Here is a 21,937-nt window from a genome sequence, read left to right as displayed (position 1 = left end):
CCCTCCTTCCCTCTCCTTCACTGGGAATTGAACCCAGGCATTCTACCTCTGAGCTCCACCCCACAGCCTTTTTAACTTTTGTTCTGAAACAGGGTCTTGCTAAGTTGCTGAGGGCCTCACTAAGTTGCTAAGGCTGATCTTGAACCTGCCATCCTTCTGTCTTAGCCTCCCAGGTACTGAGATTGTAGGGGTGCGCCACCACACCCAGGTGGCTTCCCAAGGCTTCTTATTTTGCATTATCTGGTACTTAAAATTCCCCGGCCCCTCTTTCTTTCACACCCTGGAGTCCCTGCAGGGGCAGACTGTTGATAGTTCACCAAATCCTTCCTGCTGTCTTGACCCGAGGCAGCCAGCATCGTCTCTCCTCCTTGAGCATCTTTAAGAGGGAGGAAAACATCATACACTCCAGGTCATCGTCCCTGGCTGGACAATCTCTCCATTTTGAAGAAAGCAAAACTGAGACCGAGCAGGGGCCTCTTCCCCTGGCTGCACCCAGCTGGGTTTCTCCAGCGTACCCCTTATGTGTGCAGTAGGGCAAGGTGCGGGTTCCAAACATCTATGGATTCCCCTTCACTGAGTGCTGCCCTTGGTGCTTCACTAGGTACACGATGACGTAACCTCTCAAGCCTGTGCAGCACTGACCATTATCCATTGTTATCATTAGGAAGAGCTGGCCCGCAGGAGACCGCCCGCGCCTCGCTCCCGCGGGCACCCCTGGGGGAGCAGCCTGCCATTCCCCCCTCCCGACTTCTCTCTGCTTGGTGGCTGGTGCCAAGGAGTCTCTCCCTGGGGGCTGCCAGCTCCCCCAGACACCTGGTGGGGCCTGGGAGGAGCTGAGCGAGACAGGTGGACCAGTGATGGAGACACTGGCCATGGGTGTGAGGAGCCATTGGCCCGTCAGCAGTCACTGGGGAGGCTGTGCGGCCAACCTGCAGTTCTGAGCTGGTTCAGGCACACAGAGCCCATGGCGGGGCTCACAGCCCTGACCTCCTACCTTCCCCTTTCTCGAATTTTTCCTGACCCCTGGTAGCGGCTGGCTGGTTGGCTTGCTTTCAGCAAACATGCATTAGTGGCTCCTGAGTGCAATGCTCACAATCTCTGTCCTGAGGGGAGAGACAGGCATCTACATGCAGAATAATAATTCTTTATAATTGTGACAAGTTCTATGTAGAGAAAGGCCAGGGTTCTATGTAAGGGCAAAGGAGGCATAGTTTACATTGCTGTATCTGAAACCTCCTTGGAGATATGACATTTCAGCTGCGATCTCAAAGATAAAGAGGAGCCAAGGGAAGGGAGATTTGGGGAGAATTAACAGGCAGGTTGGGAAGGGGGAGCATGTGCAAAGGCCCTGTGGTAGGAAAGAACTCTCAAGGGCCTCAAAAGGGTCAGTGAGGCTGCAACGCAGAGTAGCAGGGAGGACAAAGAACAATGGGCTGGAGAGGTGGGCAGGGGCTTGGGCCACCAGGGCTTTATGGACGGTGAGAAGGTCTGAATTTTCCTGTATGCAGTGGGAGATGATGGTGGGTATGATCAAAGGAATGCTAGAATCCAGTTTGCTTTAGGAAGATTTATCTGGTATTTGGGGGAGAATGAATGAAAGGGACGGAGAAGAGAACAAGGGTGAGCCGGGGCCCAGGCTGGCACTGACGGGGCTGGGGCTAAGGTGGAGCGGCAGGGACGCAGTGAGTGCAGTTCAGTTCTTAGGTGAAGAGCTGATGGGATGGGGTGATGGGCGGGGGACGGAATGGAGTCGGCCATGAGACCCAAGCTCCTGCCCTGCTCCTGCTCCTGCTCCACCGGGGCCTGGAGGTACTTAAGATGGGCGTTCCTTAGGGGGATGCGGTTGCTGCAGGAGACACCGACACTTTGGTTTTGGACACAAACTTAAATTGAGCCATTTAATAGATGTCTTATAAATGTTCATGGATTTTCATAATGGTCCTATATATAAGATAATAGGACATAATAGGTTAAGTTTGAGATGGTTAAGTGGTTACATTTTCTTCTTTCTATAAAATCATTCTCATCAACACCCAAATGTCCATCTTGTCTGTCCGTCTGTCTGTCTGTCGTCTGTCTGTCTCTCTCCCCATGCTGGAGATCAAACTCAGTATCAACCTAGTGGCTACTTCCGAGCCACATGCCCAGTCCTATTTTATTTCTTATTCTGAAACAGGGTCTCACTAAGTTGCTGAGGCCCTTGCTAAATTGCCAAGACTGTCCTGGAACCTGCGGTCCTCCTGCCTTAGCCTCCAAGAGATTGAATTGAGGAATCTTATTGATATAAATGTGCCACCGCACCCAGCTGTGTCTCTTTTCCTTTACAAATTCGAACCTTGCCTCCTTCGCTGGACACCACCTCTTTCTCTACTTCTCTTTGGAGCCAAACCTCTACAGGACGGCCCTTCTCACGCTGCGTCCGCATCCTCGCTTCTGTTCCCGTTCCCTCCTTCACTCCACGCAGACGTCTGTCGGGGGCCCAGCCGCCGCCACACAGCCAAGTCCAGTGGACCTCTTGGTCCTCTTCCCACTGATGGCTTGGCGACAGCATCCCTCCCTGATGGCCCCCTCCATCCTGGAAGTGCGTCTCCTTTGTCGTCCTCCTCTACCTGACCTCTGACTTGGGACGGCCGCCGACCCCTTCCTCCCTCTTAACAAACCTCAGAGAGGCCTCACCATCTGTAACAAACCTCAGAACAAACCTCAGAGTGCGTACCTCCCTCTTAACAAACCTCAGAGTGCGTACCACCATCTGTACACGAACTGCCCGCCCGTGTGTGCCTGTCTAAGTCGAGTTCACTCTTACTGCCTTGCTGGTGGCTAGCTGGACACTTTGCTTCTGGGCTGGCCTCTGCTGTTTCCAAAAAAACCAGTAACAGTGTGTAACCATGGCCTCTAAGCGAGTGCCTGAACGTGGCCCGCTGCCATGCTCGGGCCGGTCCCGTGCATGTGGGTGCTGCGGTCTGAAAGCCATCACTGGGACCTCCTGGGGGTGTAGGAAGTGCGGCACCTCTTGCAAGCCAGTCAGGCTGCACGCCACTTTGTTTCACCTGATATTTGACTTGCTTCCGTAAATATTTGACAATGTCTAATTTGATAAATTCTGCAGATGAAATGTCCCCAAGCCCAGAATCTCCTTCCTTCTTAAACTGAAAACATATGCATGCATATTTGGTATAATCTATGCCAATGCCGCGGGCCTGAAGCACAAACATTCATATGTAGTGATGGAGTGTCCCCAAAGCCCACTCACTCAGGAAGCGGTTCATGGTGATGGCCCCTCGCCTCTCCTCCCAAACCAGTCGTGGCTTCTGCTGCCTTCGCCTCCCTCCCGATGGCTGCAGCAGCTCACGGCTTCATCCTTGCTTGTCACAACTATTAGTGAAATCGTATCCCTCAGAACCATCTTCCGGGACACTTGCTTGCTCTGCTGCTTACACTTGTTTTCTTTTCTTACCCTGTTTTTTTGTACTGGAGATTGAGCCCAGGGGCATTCTACCTCTCAGCTGCACTCCCAGCTCGTTTTAGTTTTTATTCTGAAAAAGGGTGTTGCTAAATCGCTGAGGCTCGCCTCAAACCTGCGATCCTCTTGTCTCAGCCTCCCAAGTACTGGGATTACAGGCGTGTGCCACCAGCTTCCTTGTTTCTTCAGGGCCTTCCCACACCTCTGGGATGAAACCCAAGCTCCTAGCAAGGCCAGCCAGCCCGTGAGGCATCCAGCTCCCTTGCTCCCTTCCCCCTTCCCCATGGCGGTGCTCCCCTGCAGACTTGCCCCCAGCCTCTGGGCTTTTTTTGTGTGTGTGTGTGTGGTACTGAGGGTGGAACCCAGGGGCTTTCTACCTCCAGGCTACACTCCCAGACCTATTTTATAATTTATTTGGAAACAGGGTCTCACTCTGTTGCTGAGAGCCTCACTAAGTAGCTGAGGCTGGCTTCGAACCTGTGCGATCTTCCTGTCTCCGCCTCCCAAGCGCGGGGATTACAAGCATGCCACTGCGCCCGGCTCCAGCCTCTAGGCTTTGCTCGGCCTAGTCTTCATTGCTGCCACCCAGGGCCAGCCCTCCTCCGCCTCCACTGAACCCCGGGCCTGCCTTCTGTCTATCACTGGATTTCTCTCACTGGGTCAGAACACGTCCTTGCCTCTCTTCCCCACAGGGCTCTGAGCTCTTTCAGGATAGGGTGGTTCTTTTTATCTCTATGTCCCTCGTTATTAGCATGAACTCAATAAATCCATAGGACGAATGAATGAAGGAGTGAGGATCAGCTGAGCACACACAGGACCTGTGCGCCCGGCCAGCTGGAGAAGGGCCCATGGCGGCTGCATGCGTGGAAACCCACCCAGGGGTGCAGGATGGCTCACGCTGCTTCTCTAGAGCTTCCAGAGCTGGCCCCAGACCTGGACAGAGCTCCAGAAAACGGCCCGGAGGATCCCAGATAGATAGCAGCGGCGAGGCAGCGTGGGGTACACATGCCCCCCTCTTCCTTCAGCTATGTATACAAGCGAGTCAGAGAGATGGAGTAAGCTGAGCTGCTTCCAACAGCGCCCGTCTGGACCTGTCTCTGGAGGTGCCGCCGTTCCGAGCAGGTAAGTGAATTCTCGAGCTGGTGTGGGTTTTCCCTGGGCCTCCCTCTTTCCTGTGGGTTTTTGCCAGAGGCTGCAGTAAATACCTCACAAATGCCGGGGATACGGAAGCCCAGCTGTTCCTACATCCGTATAAACAGGTACAGCCTTGCATCAAATTGTTTGTTAACACTGAGCTGTGCGTGGAAACTGTTTGTGTTGCGGGGAAACGAAGCATCCCACGCAACTGTGATCAAAATGAACTTCGTAATCCCTCTCTCTTTGAGAGCGAGACAGTGTCTGGCAGACAAAGGAACTGGTGGGGAGCTGAAAATAGGTAATGGCGACAGCAGGGTGTTTTAATTGGCTGGGAGAGATGGTAAAGATCTAGAAGGTGAGGTGCCGGCGGAGGCTTGGGAAAATAGCTGTGCTGAGGGGATCCTGCCACGAGAACACTGATTTCATTCTGTGAAACCCATAGGAACACCAGTTTCACTTTGCAGTGTTTGGCTTATATGATTTAATTAAAAAATATCCCCATCCGCCAGAGGGTTATTTTTGTTAGTTGGAACTCATAACACATTCCACAAAGGTCAAAGCCTCTTGGAAAAGTGCAACGAAGCCAAGAAAATAGAGCGGGAGGAGGCCGACTCTGGCTGACCTGCTGGAGCCTCCGAAGGGATGGCTGCCGCCACACCTTGGTGACTCAGGAATCAAAAGAATCAAGTTTCAGCCACCTAGATAAACCTGAAGTCAATGTGGATTCCTAAGATGATTTTTCTTTTGCTGGGCTCCGCGGCTGGTTCTCAAATTCAGGCATGCATCATAATTCCAGGTTGCCGCCCCCCGCCCTCCCCCTAGGTTCTGATTCAGTGGCCTGGAGCAGAGGCTGAGAACTTGCATCACTGATAAGTTTCCTGGTGATATTGATGCTGCCGGCCCAGGGACCGCACTTTGAGAGGCAAGGCTCTGTGCCAGTAACATGGATGGCTCTGTAAAAGGTCAGACCTTTGGGTTTGGACCTTAGGTCTTATTTCCACCATCCAGCTGCTCAGTTCAAAACACTTAGCCTCTCCGTGCCTCACTTCCCCACTCCCCAACCCTATAGAATAGAGGTCATGCTTATCATGCCTACCGGCAGGGTCACTCAGAATTTTAAGAAGGTAATGTGTGTACAGTTCCTGGCATACAAGGCCCTATAAATGATTGTTTCTGTTATGTTACCTAAAGACCAAGTCTGGGATGGCATGCCAGGTGGGTGAGTGGATTCCAAGTCACCTTTGGAGTAGGTATTAAGAATACTCTTTTGCCGGGCGTGGAGGCGCACACTTGTAATCTCCGCACTTGGGAGGCAGAGACAGGAGGATCGCACAGGTTCGAAGCCAGCTGCGCGCGCTGGCTTAGGAGACCCTGTTTCCAAATAAAAATGTAAAAATAGGTCTGGGAGTGTAGCCCGGAGGTAGAAGGGCTTCCAGGAACCCCAGTACCACACACACACAAAAATTAAATGAAAAGAATACTCTTTTGCTGGGCGTGGTGGCGCACGCTTGTAATCCCCGCGCTTAGGAAGCGGAGACAGGAGGATCGCGCAGGTTCGAAGCCAGCCTCGCTGGCTTAAGAGACCCTGCTTCCAAATAAAAATATAAAATAGGTCTGGGAGTGTAACCCGTGTAACTGGAGGTAGAAGGATTCCATCCTCAGTACCACCAAAAACAAACAAACAAACAAACAAACACCCAACTCTTTCCTTTACCACCAATCAACTTGCTGGCTATTACATCATTAGACCATCCAGGGCCTTTAAAATATACATGGAGCAGAGGGAGGAAACTGAATCTAGCCCAGAGACTGTGAGTCGGTTTCTCAGCTCTCTTGTTTTACCCGGTGAGAGGGTCGGAGCCTAGCAAATACACTGGAATCAAGGGATGGGAGAGAACCGAGTCCAGTTGATTTCTCTGCCACTTTCTTCTCCCTGGGTCTCCATTTCTGCGTAGGTAAATGAGCGGTGTGGACCAGCTGACTACCCAAGAGGTCTTTTGGTGCTGTGATGTGTAATCAACTGGCAAGGTCTATAACTGTGCACAAACACTCCCCTTCGGATGAAGCACAGGTGCCAGCTAGTGTAGGATTAAGAGATCGGATCATTCTGCCTGGTTTTAGATGCCAGCCATCAGCGAGCTCTGACTGCGGCAAACCTACTAACTTCTCTGTCCTCAGCCCCTTCATGTAGTCGAAATGAAAAGCATCCACAGAGCTGCTCTGAAGACGATGGAGGCTTTGGGGTGTACGGCTCCTGGCACAGTGCCCGTGGGCACGCTCAATGCTTGATATATTCGAGCAGTTGCTGTTGTCACGATGACTCACCAACAGCCCTGCTAAGAAAAGGGTGACTCCCCTGAAGTCCCTCCCAGAAGTCCCACTTCAAAGAGTGGCCACAGCTGAATGTCACACAGGGATTGAGAGGGACCCCTCCCAGAACTTGAGAGGACGTGTCTCAACAGGAAGATCTGGGCTCATGGACAGCCTCAGCTACTTAGTGAGGCCCTCCGCAACTTAGTGAGACCCTGTTTCAAAATAAAGAATAAAAAATAGGGGCACCGGGCGTGGTGGCAAACGCTTGTAATCCCTGTGCTTGGGAGGCGGAGACAGGAGGATCATGCAGGTTCGAAGCCAGCCGCACTGGCTTAAGAGACCCTGTTTCCAAATAAAAATATAAAAAAAAAAATAGGTCTGGGAGTGTATCCCGGAGATAGAAGGGCTTCCAGGAACCCCAGTACCACCAAAAAAAAAAAAAAAAAAAAAAATAGGGCTGGGGGTGTAGCTCGGAGGTAGAATGCCCTGGGTTTGATACCTAGTATTGAAAAAAAAAAAACCTCACTTATTAATATTAAGGGTTGATATAATTGAGTCATGAAGGTTGTAATCCCAGGTATAAATCCATTGTAATAGATTTACCAGGGTGGTACCCAGCAGGCTGGTAGGGTGTGGCTGGAGGCGGGTCTCCCTGCTCTCTGGTGCCTCTGGCCTCCATGATGTGAAGAGCACAGCCCATGTGCTCTCCCAAGCCTCCCACCGCCATGCTCTGAGATCCATGGTCCCCAGCCTCATACAGACTGAGCCCCAAACCATAAGACAATAAATCTCCTTTCCTCTTAGTTATGTGATCAGATATTTAGATTTTGGTTGCAAGAATGCTGACAAATACACCTGCCTTGGCCTCCCAAGTAGGGGTATGTGCCAAGACACCATTTTTAAAAGAGATACCTCTCTTCAGTTCCTCTGGGAGTAGCAGTGTAAAGTTTTCAAGGCAGTGGGGATAACTAACTCTTCTTTCCCTGACTGTCTGGGCATCTTTCTACCCTCTTCTGAATGCAGAAGGATCTTTCGGGCCCTGGCCTGCTCTCCCGTTCCTCATGGAAATTCCTCAGGAATAAGGAACTGTTCTGAGATTACACTTAGCACAATGGGTGGGATACTCATGAACAATTTCTTCTTAGCAATGAAAGGCTGGAGGCTTCCAGACTGTTGAGTTCAACAGACAATCTGTCTTCGTTTCCAAATGTCCCCTCAGAAGAACAATCTGTTACACTCTGGTCGGCACATGTGGATGGAAATGAAATAATGAAATCTGACCCAAACATCAAACCCTAATATGTCTTAGGATTTCACAAAGGGTAGAGCGAGCGAACGTGGTTATTTAGTTAGGTAGTTAGTTGGTCATACTGGAGATGGAAGCCAGGGGGCATTCTCCCATTGAGTTATAATCCCAGCTTTTAAAAATTTTCTGTTTGTGTGCTTATTGCGTTTATGTTATTGTTACTTGTGTGGTCCTGGGGGATTGGAGCCAGGAGCTCCTGCAGACTAGGGGAACTTTCTGCTGGCAGCTCCAGCCAAGAGCTGCCTTTGTGCACTCTCTCATGGAAATGATAGATCCCGATGGCCGCATACATATGAATCATATCGGGAATAATCAACCAGACCAGAAAGGAGACCGCTGTGTGTGTCACAGCTGTATGGAACATCCCCCATCCGCCGGCCTGCAAACCTGCCCGAGCGAACACAGGGGAGGAAATAGAGCAGAGCCAAATTCTTCAGCCATGTGAAAATGGAGAGGGGGAACGTTCCACCCCAGGGGATTACAAGCCCCACTCCTATTGCTGGGCCTGCGGGGCATCTCATCCAGAGAGATGGCCCAAGGGTGGGGCGGTCCCCAGAATGAGCTCCCCTCTCCAGCAAACCTGACAAGTTCTTACCTGGTGGGCAAACCTGTCTGCAAATTGAACCTGAGATGTTCAAGTTCTCCTCGTGTTAGTGCTGGGAGCAGGGGGACTCCTAATGCCTTGCGATTTCAAGTGGGAAAGATAATACAAGCGGCGAGCGTTGCAGAGAACTTACTAAGCTTCAGGCACTGAGTTAAGCACTGCACATGCATTTTAAATATTTAATTCTTGGGATATAGGTACTGTGGTGGCCATTTTACCAATATGGAAACTGAGACCAACTAAGGTAGTCAGTTGGTTATACTGGGGATTGTAGCCAGGGGCATTCTACCACTGAGTTCTCATCCCAGTTCTTAAAATTTTTCTGTTTGTTTATGTTCTCTTGGCTTTATGTTATTGTTATTGTGTAGTCCTGGGGGATTGAAGCCAGAAGCTACTGCATACTAGGCAAACACTCTACCTCTGAGCTACACTCACAGCCCCCTAACTTTTTATTTTGAAACAGGGTCTCACTAAGTTATTTCATGCTGATTTTGAACCAGCTCTCCTGCTGTCTCAGCCTCCCAGTACTGGGATTACAAGGCGCGCACCACTGCATCCAGCTCTGGCTTCTCCTTTAAGGACTAACAAACGACTGGGTGCAGTGGTGCACACCTGTAATCCCAGTACTTGGGAGGCTGAGACAAGAGGATCACAGGTTCAAGGCCAGTCTCAGCAACTCAGTGAGACGCAGCAACCTAGCAACATACTGTATCACAACAAAACAAAACAAAAATTTCAAGGCTGGGGATGTAGCTCAGAGGTAGTCCTGGCTTCAATTCCTAGTACCACAAAAACATAACAAAATACAACACACACACAAATACTCAATGAACAGCTGGCCAGGTAAACACTGTGTTTGGAGAGGGGAGGTATGGCCCTTTGCACTTAGGATTCTCTCTATTCTTGTTTGCTAAAGCCTGGGGAAAGGATTCCTTCTCAGAACATACGTCTTCCGTGGCAACAAGACACAAAAGCACAGAGCATCCCTGAGTGCAGGGGCCTGGTTCTGGAAGCTTCCCGTGAGGTCTGCAATGCTCACACTCAGCTCAGTAGGGGGGGGGGGGCTCCTGCCTGGGTCCCCCCCACTCCTCCCGTCCCCTCCCAGCCTGGAGCTGGGCCCCCACGCCCTCCCACCTCGTAGCATTCCGCTTCTTGGGGCACGCTGTGTCTTGGGCTGTCTCAGTCTCCAAGGGGATGGGTGATTTATGTCCTTTTATTCAGCAAACAGCTTTGTAGGGAGTGGATGCGACTTGCCGAATGTCACCGGGGCGGGGCGGGGGAGCCGCGGAATCCCAATGAAGGCTTCCGGGCCTGGGCAAAAGGCAGGAGGGAAGGCGGCTCTGGCGATGCATGTGCTTCCTCCGGAGGGAGGAAGGGGAGAGCGTGGATCCTGAAAGGTTCCAGATGGCGGATGGAGGGTTGAGGAAAGGCTGGAGGCTCCCAGTTCTGCGGCCAGAGCCGGCACCCCCACCCCACGTCCTCCAGGAACGCTGAAGGATCAGGCCCTCTCTCCACCCTGACATGAGCAAGCTGCTGGGTAAACCTGGGGGAGGCTCCCTGTGTGCGGCTGAGCCAGCGGACAGAGGCGGGGTGTGCCGGGGCCTTCTCGGGCTGCCCCCAAAAACGCGAAGAACAGAGGGGTTCACAGGGCCATCATCAAGCTCAGCCTGCACTCAGCTCGTCCCAAACCCAGGGTACAGTGGGGTGTCCCGTGGTTTTTTTCCTTTTTTCCTCCTTTTTCTCCTTCCTTCCTTCCTTCCTTCCTTTTTCCTTCCTGTACTGGGGATTGAACCTTAGGGTATCCTACCTCTGAGCTATACCTCCAACCCTTTTTAATTCTGAAACAGGGTCTCGCTAAGTTGTCAATGCTAGCCTAGAATCTGAAATCCTCCTGTCTCAGCCTCCCAAGTACTGGGGTTACAGGTATGTACCTCTATGCCTGGCTCTGTGTTCCTTTTCATCTCTCCCATACATGTAATTTCTCTGACACTCCAAGCCATGTTGGCTCCCATATACGCACATAGGATGCCCGGCCCAGCCTTATTCTCAATGCTCTGTGGAGTGCGGTAGGCACTTGATGTTTATTGAACGAATAATAAATGGTCATTTCATTCTCCCATGAACCTCTAGTGCCCCATCAGAGCCCTGGGATGCTCTGACAGGATGACAAAGCATGGCCCCAATATTTAGGGCAGATGATTCTCCAGGATGCTACGTGCACTAAGCCATCTCTCCTACCCCACCCTCTGCCTCCTCTCACTGGGAGAGCACCAAAGTGGAGTCCTGCCCCATCTGGGCCCCAGCCCCACAGGCTCTGGTGGCTGGTCCTCTTCTGCAGCCGAGGCCCCCACACTCGCTGGGTCTCCCCCACGCTCCAGATCAATGTAGGCCTGACACATAGAAGTCAGGGACCCGCCACCTGAGGACAGGGGAGGGAGGAAGGAAAGAAGCCAGAGCCTGTGGGGAAGCTCAGGTCCTAGAGCAGGGGGGGGCCACTGGGAAGGGGCCGCTGGGAGGGTGGGGCAGGTGGGAAAAACCACGGGAGCCCAATGGGAGGGGTCAGCGGGAGAGGCCAGGAGGAGACCGAGGGGCGAGAGGGAAAGGAAGGAAACGCCAGCTTCCTCTTTGTATCCTGAGCTGCCCCGCTTTCCTGTACGGTCTCCTGGGAGACCTCCACAGGTACCTCACACAGCGGGGAGGTGAGACAGGAGGAGACAGGAGGAGGCGCGAGGGAAGCTGGGTAGGTATCATTTCTCATTCTGTTCCCAGCCCTTACTGCATCCATCACGGCATCATGGGCTTCAGCTCTGTTTTTTGTTTTTTTGGGTTTTTTTTTCCGGCACTAGGGATAGAACCCAGGGGCATTCTACTCCAAGCTACACCCCCAGCCTTATTTTTTAATTCTTTCTTTTGAAACAGGGTCTCACTAAGATGCGGAGAGCCTCACTAAGTAGCTGAGGCTGACTGTGAACCTGCGATCCTCCCATCTCAGCCTCCTAAGCACTGGATTACTGAGTGTGTGCCACCACGCCCGGCAGCATCAGCTCCGTGGATCAGAGGCAGGAACTCGGCTTTGCCCAGCCAAAGGCCATCTGAGGATTTCGTAGCCCTAAGACCTTGCTTTTCTACCTGCAGACAGCTGCCCCAACTGTGGACCCAGGAATGTGACAGAGTCTGCCCTCCGAGTCTTTAAGTGAATTCCCTGAGAGCATGAGCCATGCTGGGTTCCTACAGACACACAGTGGGTGCCCAGCCCAGCCCTAGTCTCAGAGGACAACTGGTCTACCCTTCACAATCCAGCACCCCCGCACAGCTCTGGAACATGGAGCGCAGTGACATGTCCACTCTGTGACACAGCACTGAGACTGTTCCTTGATATGACTGGGCCTTATCTCTGGACACCCCCCCCGAGACACTGACAACCAACAGGCAGGGTGACTCCCCAGGACCCCAGCCTGTGGCAGAAAGAGCCCCTGCCCCTCTCGCAGCAGTCCCTTGCTACCCAGGAGCAAGTATGAAAGGGCAAGGGTCTCCCAGGGCTTCTTCAGATTGTCCCAAGGAAAAGAGAGAGGAATGGGGGAGGGTCCTTATAGAGGGGAGATGGCCTTCAATAAGGGAAGAGCTTGGGGGCCTAGTGGGAGAGAGAAGGATGCAGGGCAGTGGCGGGGAAGGGGGCAGCCTAGAGCAGTCTTGGTGGGGCCTCTCCCCTTTCCCAGGGGAGGGGTCTCCAAGGCCCTGCTCCTGAGTCCTAGGGAATGCCACCCCTGCCTGTCACTCTGGAGATGGAGCCAGGGGAAGAGAGCTTGCCTGTCCACGGCCGAGGCTGGGCACCAGCAAAAGCGCACCCCCAGCCCTCAATTAGACTATACACTGACTTCCTTTGCTGCGTTTTCCCGAGGTCATTTATCTTTATGTAACCATAGTGTTTTCTTGCTCTAAAAACCTTCAGTAGGTCTTTTGTCCATTTCACAGTCTGCCTCCACTGATAGGAAAATGAACTTGGAGGATGTTTCAGGGGCAGAGTGAGGTGAGGGGCTCCCGCCCCCATGTACCTGGCACTAACACACTCTGTTTTTTTCCTGGGCTCTTTCTCTTGCTCTGGAGGGTGGGGAGAGAGAACTTCTGGCCTCCTTTGGTATAAAGTATTTCTACTGCCTCCAATGGTGATTGGGCCCAGGGCAAAGACCAACTTCCCTCCTGAAGGGATGTTCTGCAGAAGGGGACTGATTGGCTAAGACCATGGTGGTTAGAGCTCCTTGGCCAATTGGGAAGCTAGGGAGCCCAGAGCCCGGGGCACTCACTCCAGCACGTCGCGGTTGAACTGCTTCTTGCTGTTGCCCAGGAACTCGCCAATCATCTGGCGGCTGAGGCCCTTGCGCTGAAGGAGGAAATGGGCCACGCCGATGGGGGTGTCCGGGATGAAGCCGCGCGAGATCAGGAACTGGATGCCCTTGTCCGGGTTTCTGGCGGAGGAGTTGGAGGTGGGGAGTAGTAGAGTGAGCTGACAGCATCTGTGACTTCTATTCTCCCTGTCTTCCAGCCCAAGAAATCCATAAAAGTGCCCGTGAGGTCCTTGGAAACTGAGTTCCCAGGAAATGGCAGGATTCTTTCTGCTGCAAGGCTGTGTCCCCTGCAAGAATCTCTCACCTGAACCCCCTCACACAGAGGATGGGAGTGGAGCTGGAAAGGGGTGGTCAAGGAGGAGGTCTGGCACAAGCAAAGAGACTTCCAGAGCAGGTGAAATCCTCTGACCTTCCCTGTCTCTGCCTTGCTTGCTCTGGATCTCACCCTGAGGTCCCCCGAGCCAGCCAAGGAGGTTCTTCCTGCCTGCCCCTATTCTGGGGTTAGTTGCAGATACCCGCCTGGAGTCTAGGGAGAGGGTGAGGTAAATAGAGATGAGATCTTACACCATGCCCCTTCCTTCCCTTTGCTGTGTGGACAGAAGATTAAGGGTCTCCAGCATGAGTCACACCTTCTCAGACATGAATGTCCCTGTGTGGGTGTGGGTGCCCCTCTCCAACTGCAGTCTGCAAACCCATACTGCTCCCTGGGCTGTATCTTACTGGATCCGGAGAAGATAAGTAACAGAGATTGAGGTTAAGAATTAGAACCATTTACAGCACTTTGACATTTTCGGGACAACCAAGCATGTGATTGTTTTCTTAGCAATTCGTTTTTATGGTATTTTGTGAAAGCATCAGCTCACGACATATTGGGGTGAGGTCAGACTGGTCCTTCACTAGGGATAGTGTGAGAATCGCTGTCTTGAGGGATGGGAGTATCTGTGTGCGTTTTCATGACTCAAAAACGATGCTGTGGGAGGCTGTGCTTACGAGGGGGCGGTCTGACATAAAAAGTAATCTGGGATCAGGCGGCCCTGGCTTCACGTAGGCCTGCCCTAGACTAGAGCTGAACAGTGTGTAGCCTGTCTCCCTTGTGCGAACTATTTCCTTGTCTGTGAAATGGCATGCCAAAGCCTATCTCCAGGTGTTGCTGGGTAGGTCACAGATGCCTTACGTCAGGTGAACCAGGAACAGGAGCGAGTGTCTTGAGGCCAGGGGCTGGGTCTTAGCCATCTTTCAATTATTATAATTCATCAAATAACAACTGAATGAATAAGGAGATACACAGAAGAGACACTGCTCTGGGCCCAGGGGGGATGGAGGGAGGGCAGTGGACTTTAAATGTCCTGGAGTAGGGTGTGTCTGCTTCCTGGGCTTGGCACTGGCTGTGGACATTCTTGGTTGCAAGGAATGGCCTGCTTGGGGGCTCCCTGTTCTTTTTCTAGTGTGTCTCCGCTTGCTTCATGCTCCCTTCCCTGCCTCCCTCTCCCTCCGTCCTTTGGCTTCCTGTTCTCTACTTACAGGCTCCTCTGTCTCCTCCACCCAGTTCCTCCTCCCTCCAAACCTGGGCACCAATGCTGTTTCCCTCACTTCTTATCTTTTTTTTATTTGCGGGGGGGGGGGGGTCCTGGAAACCCTTCTACCTCTGGGCTACACTTCCAGACCTATTTTATACCTTTTTTTAAAAATTTGGAAACAGGGTCTCTTAAGCCAGCATGGCTGGCTTCGAACCTGCACACTCCTCCTGTCTCCGCCTCCCAAGCGCGGGGATGACAAGCGTGCGCCACCATGCCCGGCTCCCTCGCTTCTTATCCTACCCGAAGGCCTTGAGATCCATGTCCATGCCGTCTGGGCTACCCTTTATTCAACCCTGCGTTTTCTTTTCAGTTCCCTCACTTTTCAAACCCTCGCTTCGTCTTAAGCAGTAGTAGTTGTGAAAGCCTGTATTTGATGTTTTTTCCCCCTGAATGCTTCTTAGAGTCACAATGAAAATTTAAACGTGTTCTTCCTCAACATCATTGCGGGGATCAGCTGGAAGTAGACTGGAATAAAGTGGTGGGTTACCTGGCACTGACTAGAGGGAGAGGAGGCGCGGGGTGAATGCAAGCCCCATTCCCTCTGTCCTTCCCGGGCTCTTCCCAGGAGGCCCAGGCGGGAGTCACTTACATGTTGAAGAGGTTGAGGCCGATGCGGTAGAGTCGCTTGCGCAGCGTGTCGGTGGAGAGCGTGGGTGACTTGCAGCTGGCCGGGTTCTCGCAGTGGTAGCGGGGCAGGCTCAGGATCATGGCCTGCAGGGCCTCCTTGGAGGCCGAGGCCGAGACCTCGGAGCTCGACTTGGCCGATTTGGTGGACGTGCTGCTGCTGCTCAGCTGCTCCAAGTTGTCGCCCGCCTCAGCCTCTGCTGTTTTCCCTGCTTCCCCAGCCTCCTCTTCCCCCTCGGCCTCTGCCTCGGCCTCAGCCTCTGTGGCTACAGCCTCCTCCACCACCGACTCTGCGGCCACCTCCTGGTGGGCAGCCAGGGCTTTGCTGGCCGCCACCTCTGCGCCCGTGTCCTCAGCTGGCACGTCCCCCTGGCTCACCGCAGGGGCCTCGCCCTGCTCGGCTTTGCCAGCCGCAGGTTCTGCTGTGGCTGGGGCGGGCTGCGCGCCCAGGCAGTTGGCCACCGACAGAGCAGTGGAGGAGGAGACAGAGATGTTCTGGTTGGCGATCTGCACGGTCACATCCCGGAACGCCATCATGAGGGTGCCACTGTGGCCCTGGGGCAGGCCGGCAGCCTCGGTAGCCTCATCTCCCCGCCCTGGGCCTCTGCTCTCCGGCTCGAGCATCTCGGCCTCCAGGCCCGGCTGCCCCGCACCCGCATGCAGGGCCTGGTGGATCTGGTAAGCGCTGCTTTCCTGCAGGGAGCACATGGTTTTGAGGCTCCAGGTGCTGAGGGCGTCGTCGATGGACTTGGCCAGGGACTGCACCTGCTCGGTGAAGGAGTCCTCCAGCTCCGTGAGCGTGCCCGCGAAGGTGGGTGGCAGGGAGGGCGAGTGCACCAGCGGCAGCCCCATGAGGCCGTAGCCCTCCATGAGCGCCTTCTCGGCGGCCAGGCTCTCGGCCGTGGGCGCCCGCACCTTGCGCAGGGAGATCCGCCGCGGCAGGCGGCTCTCCAGGAGCGAGTTGCGGATCTTCTCGAAGTTCTTGCTGAGCTGGTACTGGCGGAAGGCGGTTTGGATGGTACAAGCGGCGCGCCGGGACACCATGTGGCCCCCGTACTTGTGTTCTAGCATTTCAATCTGCAACAGGAACAGATCAGAGGAGAGGATCGGTTAGGGAAAGGTGTCACAGTGTCGGTGCTGTAGAGGTGGATAGCAGTAGGCCAGCATTGGGGGGCCCAGGAACGCACAATGGGGCTCAGGTCTGAAAGCCCCTAGTGGATCACGGTCAGAGATGCCCAGCCCTCAGCAAGACTCCTAGAGGTAGCCGGGCGTGGTGGCGCACGCTTGTAATCCCCGCGCTTGGGAGGCAGAGACAGGAGGATAGCGCAGGTTCAAAGCCAGCCATGCTGGCTTAAGAGACCCTGCTTCCAAATAAAAAATATAAAATAGGTCTGGGAGTGTAGCCCGGAGGTAGAAGGGCTTCCAGGATCCCCAGTACCACAAAAAAAAAAAAAAAAAAAAAAAAAAAAAAAAAGACTCCTAGAGGTGTAAGATACGGTCGATTCCATTTTGGGAATCCATGATGTACTTAGTAGCAGGGAAAGAGGTGTTGCTGGTGATAGTTTGCTATGGGTGTTGTGGTGGTTAATAAAGAATGCTCATAATCAGAGAGGCCCATGAAGTATTTCTGGGTGAAATGCATGGTATGTTGAATTTGCATTAAAATACTCTGTCAAAAAGGAAGGCTTAGATAGCGCCATATCAATATTAATAAAAATGTTAATAAAAGGGTTGGAACTTAGTGGTGGCTATATGGGAATTTATTACACTATTATTTCTACTTGGGTACACACTTAAAATAATAAACAATGAAAACAGAATTACAATTAAACAGAAATACAAAAAAAAAAAACCCGCAAAAATAACTGTTGCTTCTCCTGCTCACTTGCGCTCCTCCTGTTCCTCCTCCTGTTCCTCCTCCTCTCTCTCTCTCTCTCTCTCTCTCTCTCTCTCTCTCTCTCTCTTTCTCTCTCTCTCCATATTCATGTCACTGTTTGGGGTTTTTTCCATCCCCCTAAGAGCACCACAAGGTTTGGGCCCGGGGTCTGATCACCTCTGCATTCCCAGTCCCCAGCCCACGGTTTGGCACAGGGTAGGTGCTCCGTAATTGTGAACCTACTAAAAAGATGGATGTGGCTTAAGAGTAGGCCACCATGGCCAGGAGTTGCGCAGTTCAGGTCACCCGTGCGCAGCAGGCGCTGTCCAGTCCAGGGCAGAGCCGGTGGGGCTGGCTGGTGGTATCTTGCCTGGGCAGATCTGGCCCCAGAAGGACTTTTTTATTTTCTTTTGGCGGTACTGGGGATGGAGCATTCTACCTCCAAGCTACACCCAAGCCCTATTTTTTATTCTTTATTTTGAAACAGGGTCTCACTGAGTTGCAAAGGGCCTCACTAAGTAGTTAAGGCTGGCCGCAAACAATGATCCTCCTGTCTCAGCCTCCAAATGCTGGAATTACTACCGTGCACCACCACGCCCAGCTCAGAAGAACTTCTGACTTCCATTTTGTGTTCAGAAACCTTGATCACCTCCTCTCACCTCTGGCCCTGCCTGTGTGTGGTCTTTTCTGTGCTAAGGTTGCTGTGTTCCTGCTTCTCCTTTATCAAAACCTCTCCGGCAAGGATTAGAAAGACAACCCTCCTGAGATGTGATGACCCATGACATTGAACCCCGCTTCCTGGAGGGTTTTGCACTCGAATAAGGGACAAGGCTTAAGGGGATGGGTTTAACTGGTGACGCTACAGACAGACGCTGATGGGTCCTTGGAGAAGTTTGGGAAGCGAGAAAGTGTTCCTGGGTCCTAAACTTATTTCCTCTTTCTAGCCATCTCTTCCACTGAACACACTGTGCCCATTCCCCAACCAAGAATCGAGCTAGATGAGCTGGAGACTCACCACTTGAGGTAAGTACGGCATGGCCACTCTAATATCCCCCGGGGATCATGGGTGGGAGGGGTACAGATAAAACAGCCGAATTCATCCCTCAGTAAACACTGCCACCTGCTTCTTACTCCTCCTGACCCACCAAAGGCTGCAGCTGGAGTGACGGCCTCCCACAACCCCCACGATGTCCCTTGTGGATGCAACCCAGGGAAATCCCAGGACAATCCCAGGTAAAACAAGGCATCCCAATCCCAGGTGCTGGCCGCCTGCAGCTTTTCCAGCCTCGCCCTCCACCCACCCCCCACCCCCCCCCAGGCCCCAGGGCTGGCACTGCTCTCCAGAGCAGCTGGAAGCTTATGCACGTGAGGTGCAAATGGCTCGCCCTGCTTCCTATATGATTTGGCCCCAAAGTAGCTGCATTTCACAAGGCCCAAGGCCCTCAGCTGCAGGAGGAAGCTTGATCAGTTGGTGTCCCGATCCTCATATTGCAGGGTCTTTAGAGTGTTCTTAAAAACCATACTAGTGCCGGGCGTGGTGGCACACGCTTGTAATCCCAGAATTTGGGAGGCTGAGACAGGAGGATTACAGTTCGAGGACAGATTCTACTACTTAGTGAGGCCCTTTGCAACTCAGTGAGACCCTATTTCAAAATAAAGATTAAAAAATAGGGCCAGGGTGTAGCTCAGAGGTAGAATGCCCCTGGGTTCCATCCCCAATATTGAAAAAAAAAGAAAGAAAGAAGAAAATATATCATACTAGGATGGGCTGAGGATATAGGCTCTGGGTTCAATCCTCAGCACTGCACAAACACATATAGATATATAATCATGCCAGACATATAAGTTATTTATTGCTGTATAATAAAACATCAAGAACTTAGCAGACTAAAACAACTCCCATTTATTTTCTCGTTCTGTAAGTCTGGGCACGGCTCAACTAGGTTTTCTGTTCAGGACATAGTCAGGCTGAGGTTATGACCAAGGTCTTAGCTGGGGCTGGGGCCTCACCTGAGGCTCGGGGACTTCTTTTGGGTTCATGGTGTTGGTACTGGTGTCCTCAGTTCCCAAAGGCTACCGCTGTTCCCTGTCACACAGTACTTCCCACAACATGGTAGTTTTCTCTTGTGAGGCCCACAGAGAGTGTCTCTCTGAGGAGTCACCTTATTTTATATATTTCAAATTTTATTTTATTTATTTATTTATTTATTTATTTATTTATTTATTTATTTTTGGTGGTACTGGGGTTCCTGGAAGCCCTCCTACCTCTGGGCTATGCTTCCAAACCTATTTTTTTTTCAAATTTTATTTTATTTAAACACTTTATTGGTGCATTATAACTCGACATAATATTGGGGTTCGTTGTGATATCTTCATACATGTACATAACATAATTTGGCCAACTGAATTCCCCAGTTTCCCCTTTTCTTTTCTTCTTCCCCTCTCTCCCCCTGGTCTCTTTCCACTACTCTACTGGTCTCTCTTGTATTTTCATGGAAGCCCCCATTTTTTTCCTCTCTAGCTTCCACACATGTGGGAAAATAATGAGTCCAGCTTTGTTGTTTGACATTATGTTCTCCGGTTCCACCCATTTTTTTTGCAAATGACATACTTTGATCATCTTTCGAGGCTGAGTAAAACTCCCCTGTGTGTATAGACCACATTTTCTTTATCTACTTATCTGTTGACGGACACCTGGGCTGGTTCCTTAACTTGGCCGTTGTGAATTGTGCTGTGATAAACGTGGGTTTGATTATGTCACTATGGTATGCTGACTTGAATTCTCTTGAAATTATCTCCCTGGACTAAAGCATATTTTCATTGACTTCTCTGTTCTGGGGCACTAGCCCAATCTCTTTCTATTTTCTGCTGAACCTTTGAGAGACAAGTCTTACCCTTTAACGAACAAGTCCCAGACTACAGATCCAACAACCTCCCCCACCCCCAGCCCTGCCTCCCTGTACTCTGGCTTCCATCCTGCTGGTCTTCTAGAATGGTTCTCAGGAAAGTCAGCAAGGGCCTTCTCACCACTAAATCCCATGGCCAGACCTCAGCTTTCTCCACCCTCTCCTCTCTCCCTCCGATGTCGAAACTCTCCTCTTAAAACTTACATCTTGGGTCCAGCACACACCTGCAATCCCAGCACTTGGGAGGCTGAGACAGGAGAATTGCAGATCTAAGACCAGCCTCAACAACTTAGCAAAAACCTGTCTTAAAATAAAGAGGGCTGGGGGTAGGGAGTAGCTGGGAGGTAGAATGCCCCTGGGTTCAATCCCCAGTACCAACCAACCAACCAAAACAGCAGATTTAAGCACTGACTTTCCTTCTCTTGAGACTCATTGCTTAAAATAAGCATAACTGGCCAGGCGTGGTGGTGCACTCTTGTAATCCCAGCACTTGGGAGACTGAAACAGGAGGATCGCACAGGTTTGAAGCCAGCCTCAGCTACTTAGTGAGGCTCTCAGCAACTTAGTAAGACCCTGTTTCCAAATAAAGTATAAAATAGGTCTGGGAGTATAGCCCAGAGGTAGAAAAGCCCTTGGGTTCCATCCCCAGTACCACCAAAAAAAAAAAAAAAAAAAAAAAAGTATAACTGCTCCCTCCCACCTGGTTTCCAGACCTGCTTCAGTCCTCTGCTGGGCAGCTGGCTTCACGGCCCTGCGCCCGGTGCTCTCCCCACCTGCACTGGACTTGCCTGTGGGCACCTGCTCACCTTCTCCCTTGGCCTCAACATCTCCCAGCCTCATCCTTCCTCCAGGCACGAATTTTTCCCTTTCTCCAAGACCTTGCGGCCTCTCGCTCCCCCAGCCACACAGGCCTAGGACCCTGGCACAGATTGTTATTTCAAACTTCTCCATGGCGCTCAGTTTTCTCCACCAATCTTCACGGTATTAATCCCACCCATCCTTCCCCGTCCACCTCTCCTCTCCCCAGACTCCAACAGAGCATGTTATTTGAAGCTTCAAGTACCACCTTCGTCCTCCTCGATCCACAGACAGCGCCCAGTGCGTGCCCGGCGCGGAGCAGCTGCTCACTGGAAGGCCCTGGGAATCGGTTAGCAGCTGTTTCCCACCCATCCCAGCCTCGTGCCTGCGCTGTCCCCTGGTGTCCTCCACATTCTGTGAAGTCCACCCCCCCGTGCTCACAGTCATGCCCTCCTCACAGCTCTCTGAGCACCACAGACCGTCCACTAACAGCAAGACCCTGTCACCTTTCTGCGTCTCTCATGTACAGCACTGGGCCAGATCTCTGGTTGGGCTCAGTAAACGTTTGTGGGGCGGCGATATAGCTTAGTGGTAGAGTGCTTGCCTAGCCAGCAAGAGGCCCTGGTTCAGTCCTCAACAACTAACACACACACACATACACACTCTCTCTCTCTCTCTCTCTCTCTCTCTCTCTCTCTCTCTCTCTCTCTCTCTCTTTCTCTCTCTCTCTCTCTCCTGGATCTATCTCTTAGCTAGACTCAGTGCGGGGGCGCACACATATAAACTCAGTACTTGGAAGGCTGAGACAGGAGGCTAGCAGGTTTGAGGACAGACTCAGCAACTTAGCGAGAGCCTGTTTCAGAATAAAAATAAAATAAATAAAAGGGGTTGGGGGTATAGCTCAGAGGTGGAATGCCTCCGAGTCTCATTCTCAGTACCAGAAATAAAAATAAAAACAGATTGTGGCCATGAACTAAACTGAGCTCTCTC

At 52.0% G+C, this 21,937-nt stretch overlaps 1 protein-coding gene across 2 annotated transcripts in view; it reads right to left on the bottom strand.

Moving 5' to 3' along the window:
• Window positions 1-21,937, bottom strand: part of IQSEC3 (IQ motif and Sec7 domain ArfGEF 3) — a gene marked incomplete at both ends in the record, with an annotated part of 113,425 nt that overhangs the window by 22,320 nt on the left and 69,168 nt on the right. Inside the window, 2 exons of one of the 2 annotated variants that reach the window (XM_080706089.1) lie at window positions 13,125-13,286; window positions 15,333-16,444. In XM_080706089.1, coding sequence (XP_080562215.1) covers window positions 13,125-13,286; window positions 15,333-16,444 — 1,274 coding nt within the window. Of the gene's footprint in view, window positions 1-13,124; window positions 13,287-15,332; window positions 16,445-21,937 lie in introns of those variants that run through there. The other variant, XM_080706090.1, reaches the window with a different exon arrangement.

The sequence above is a fragment of the Muscardinus avellanarius genome, assembly GCF_963383645.1.
Source record: "Muscardinus avellanarius genome assembly, chromosome: 11".
Lineage (NCBI taxonomy): Eukaryota > Metazoa > Chordata > Mammalia > Rodentia > Gliridae > Muscardinus > Muscardinus avellanarius.
Note: the sequence above shows the minus strand (reverse complement) of the source record. Positions and strands in the feature narration are given on the sequence as shown.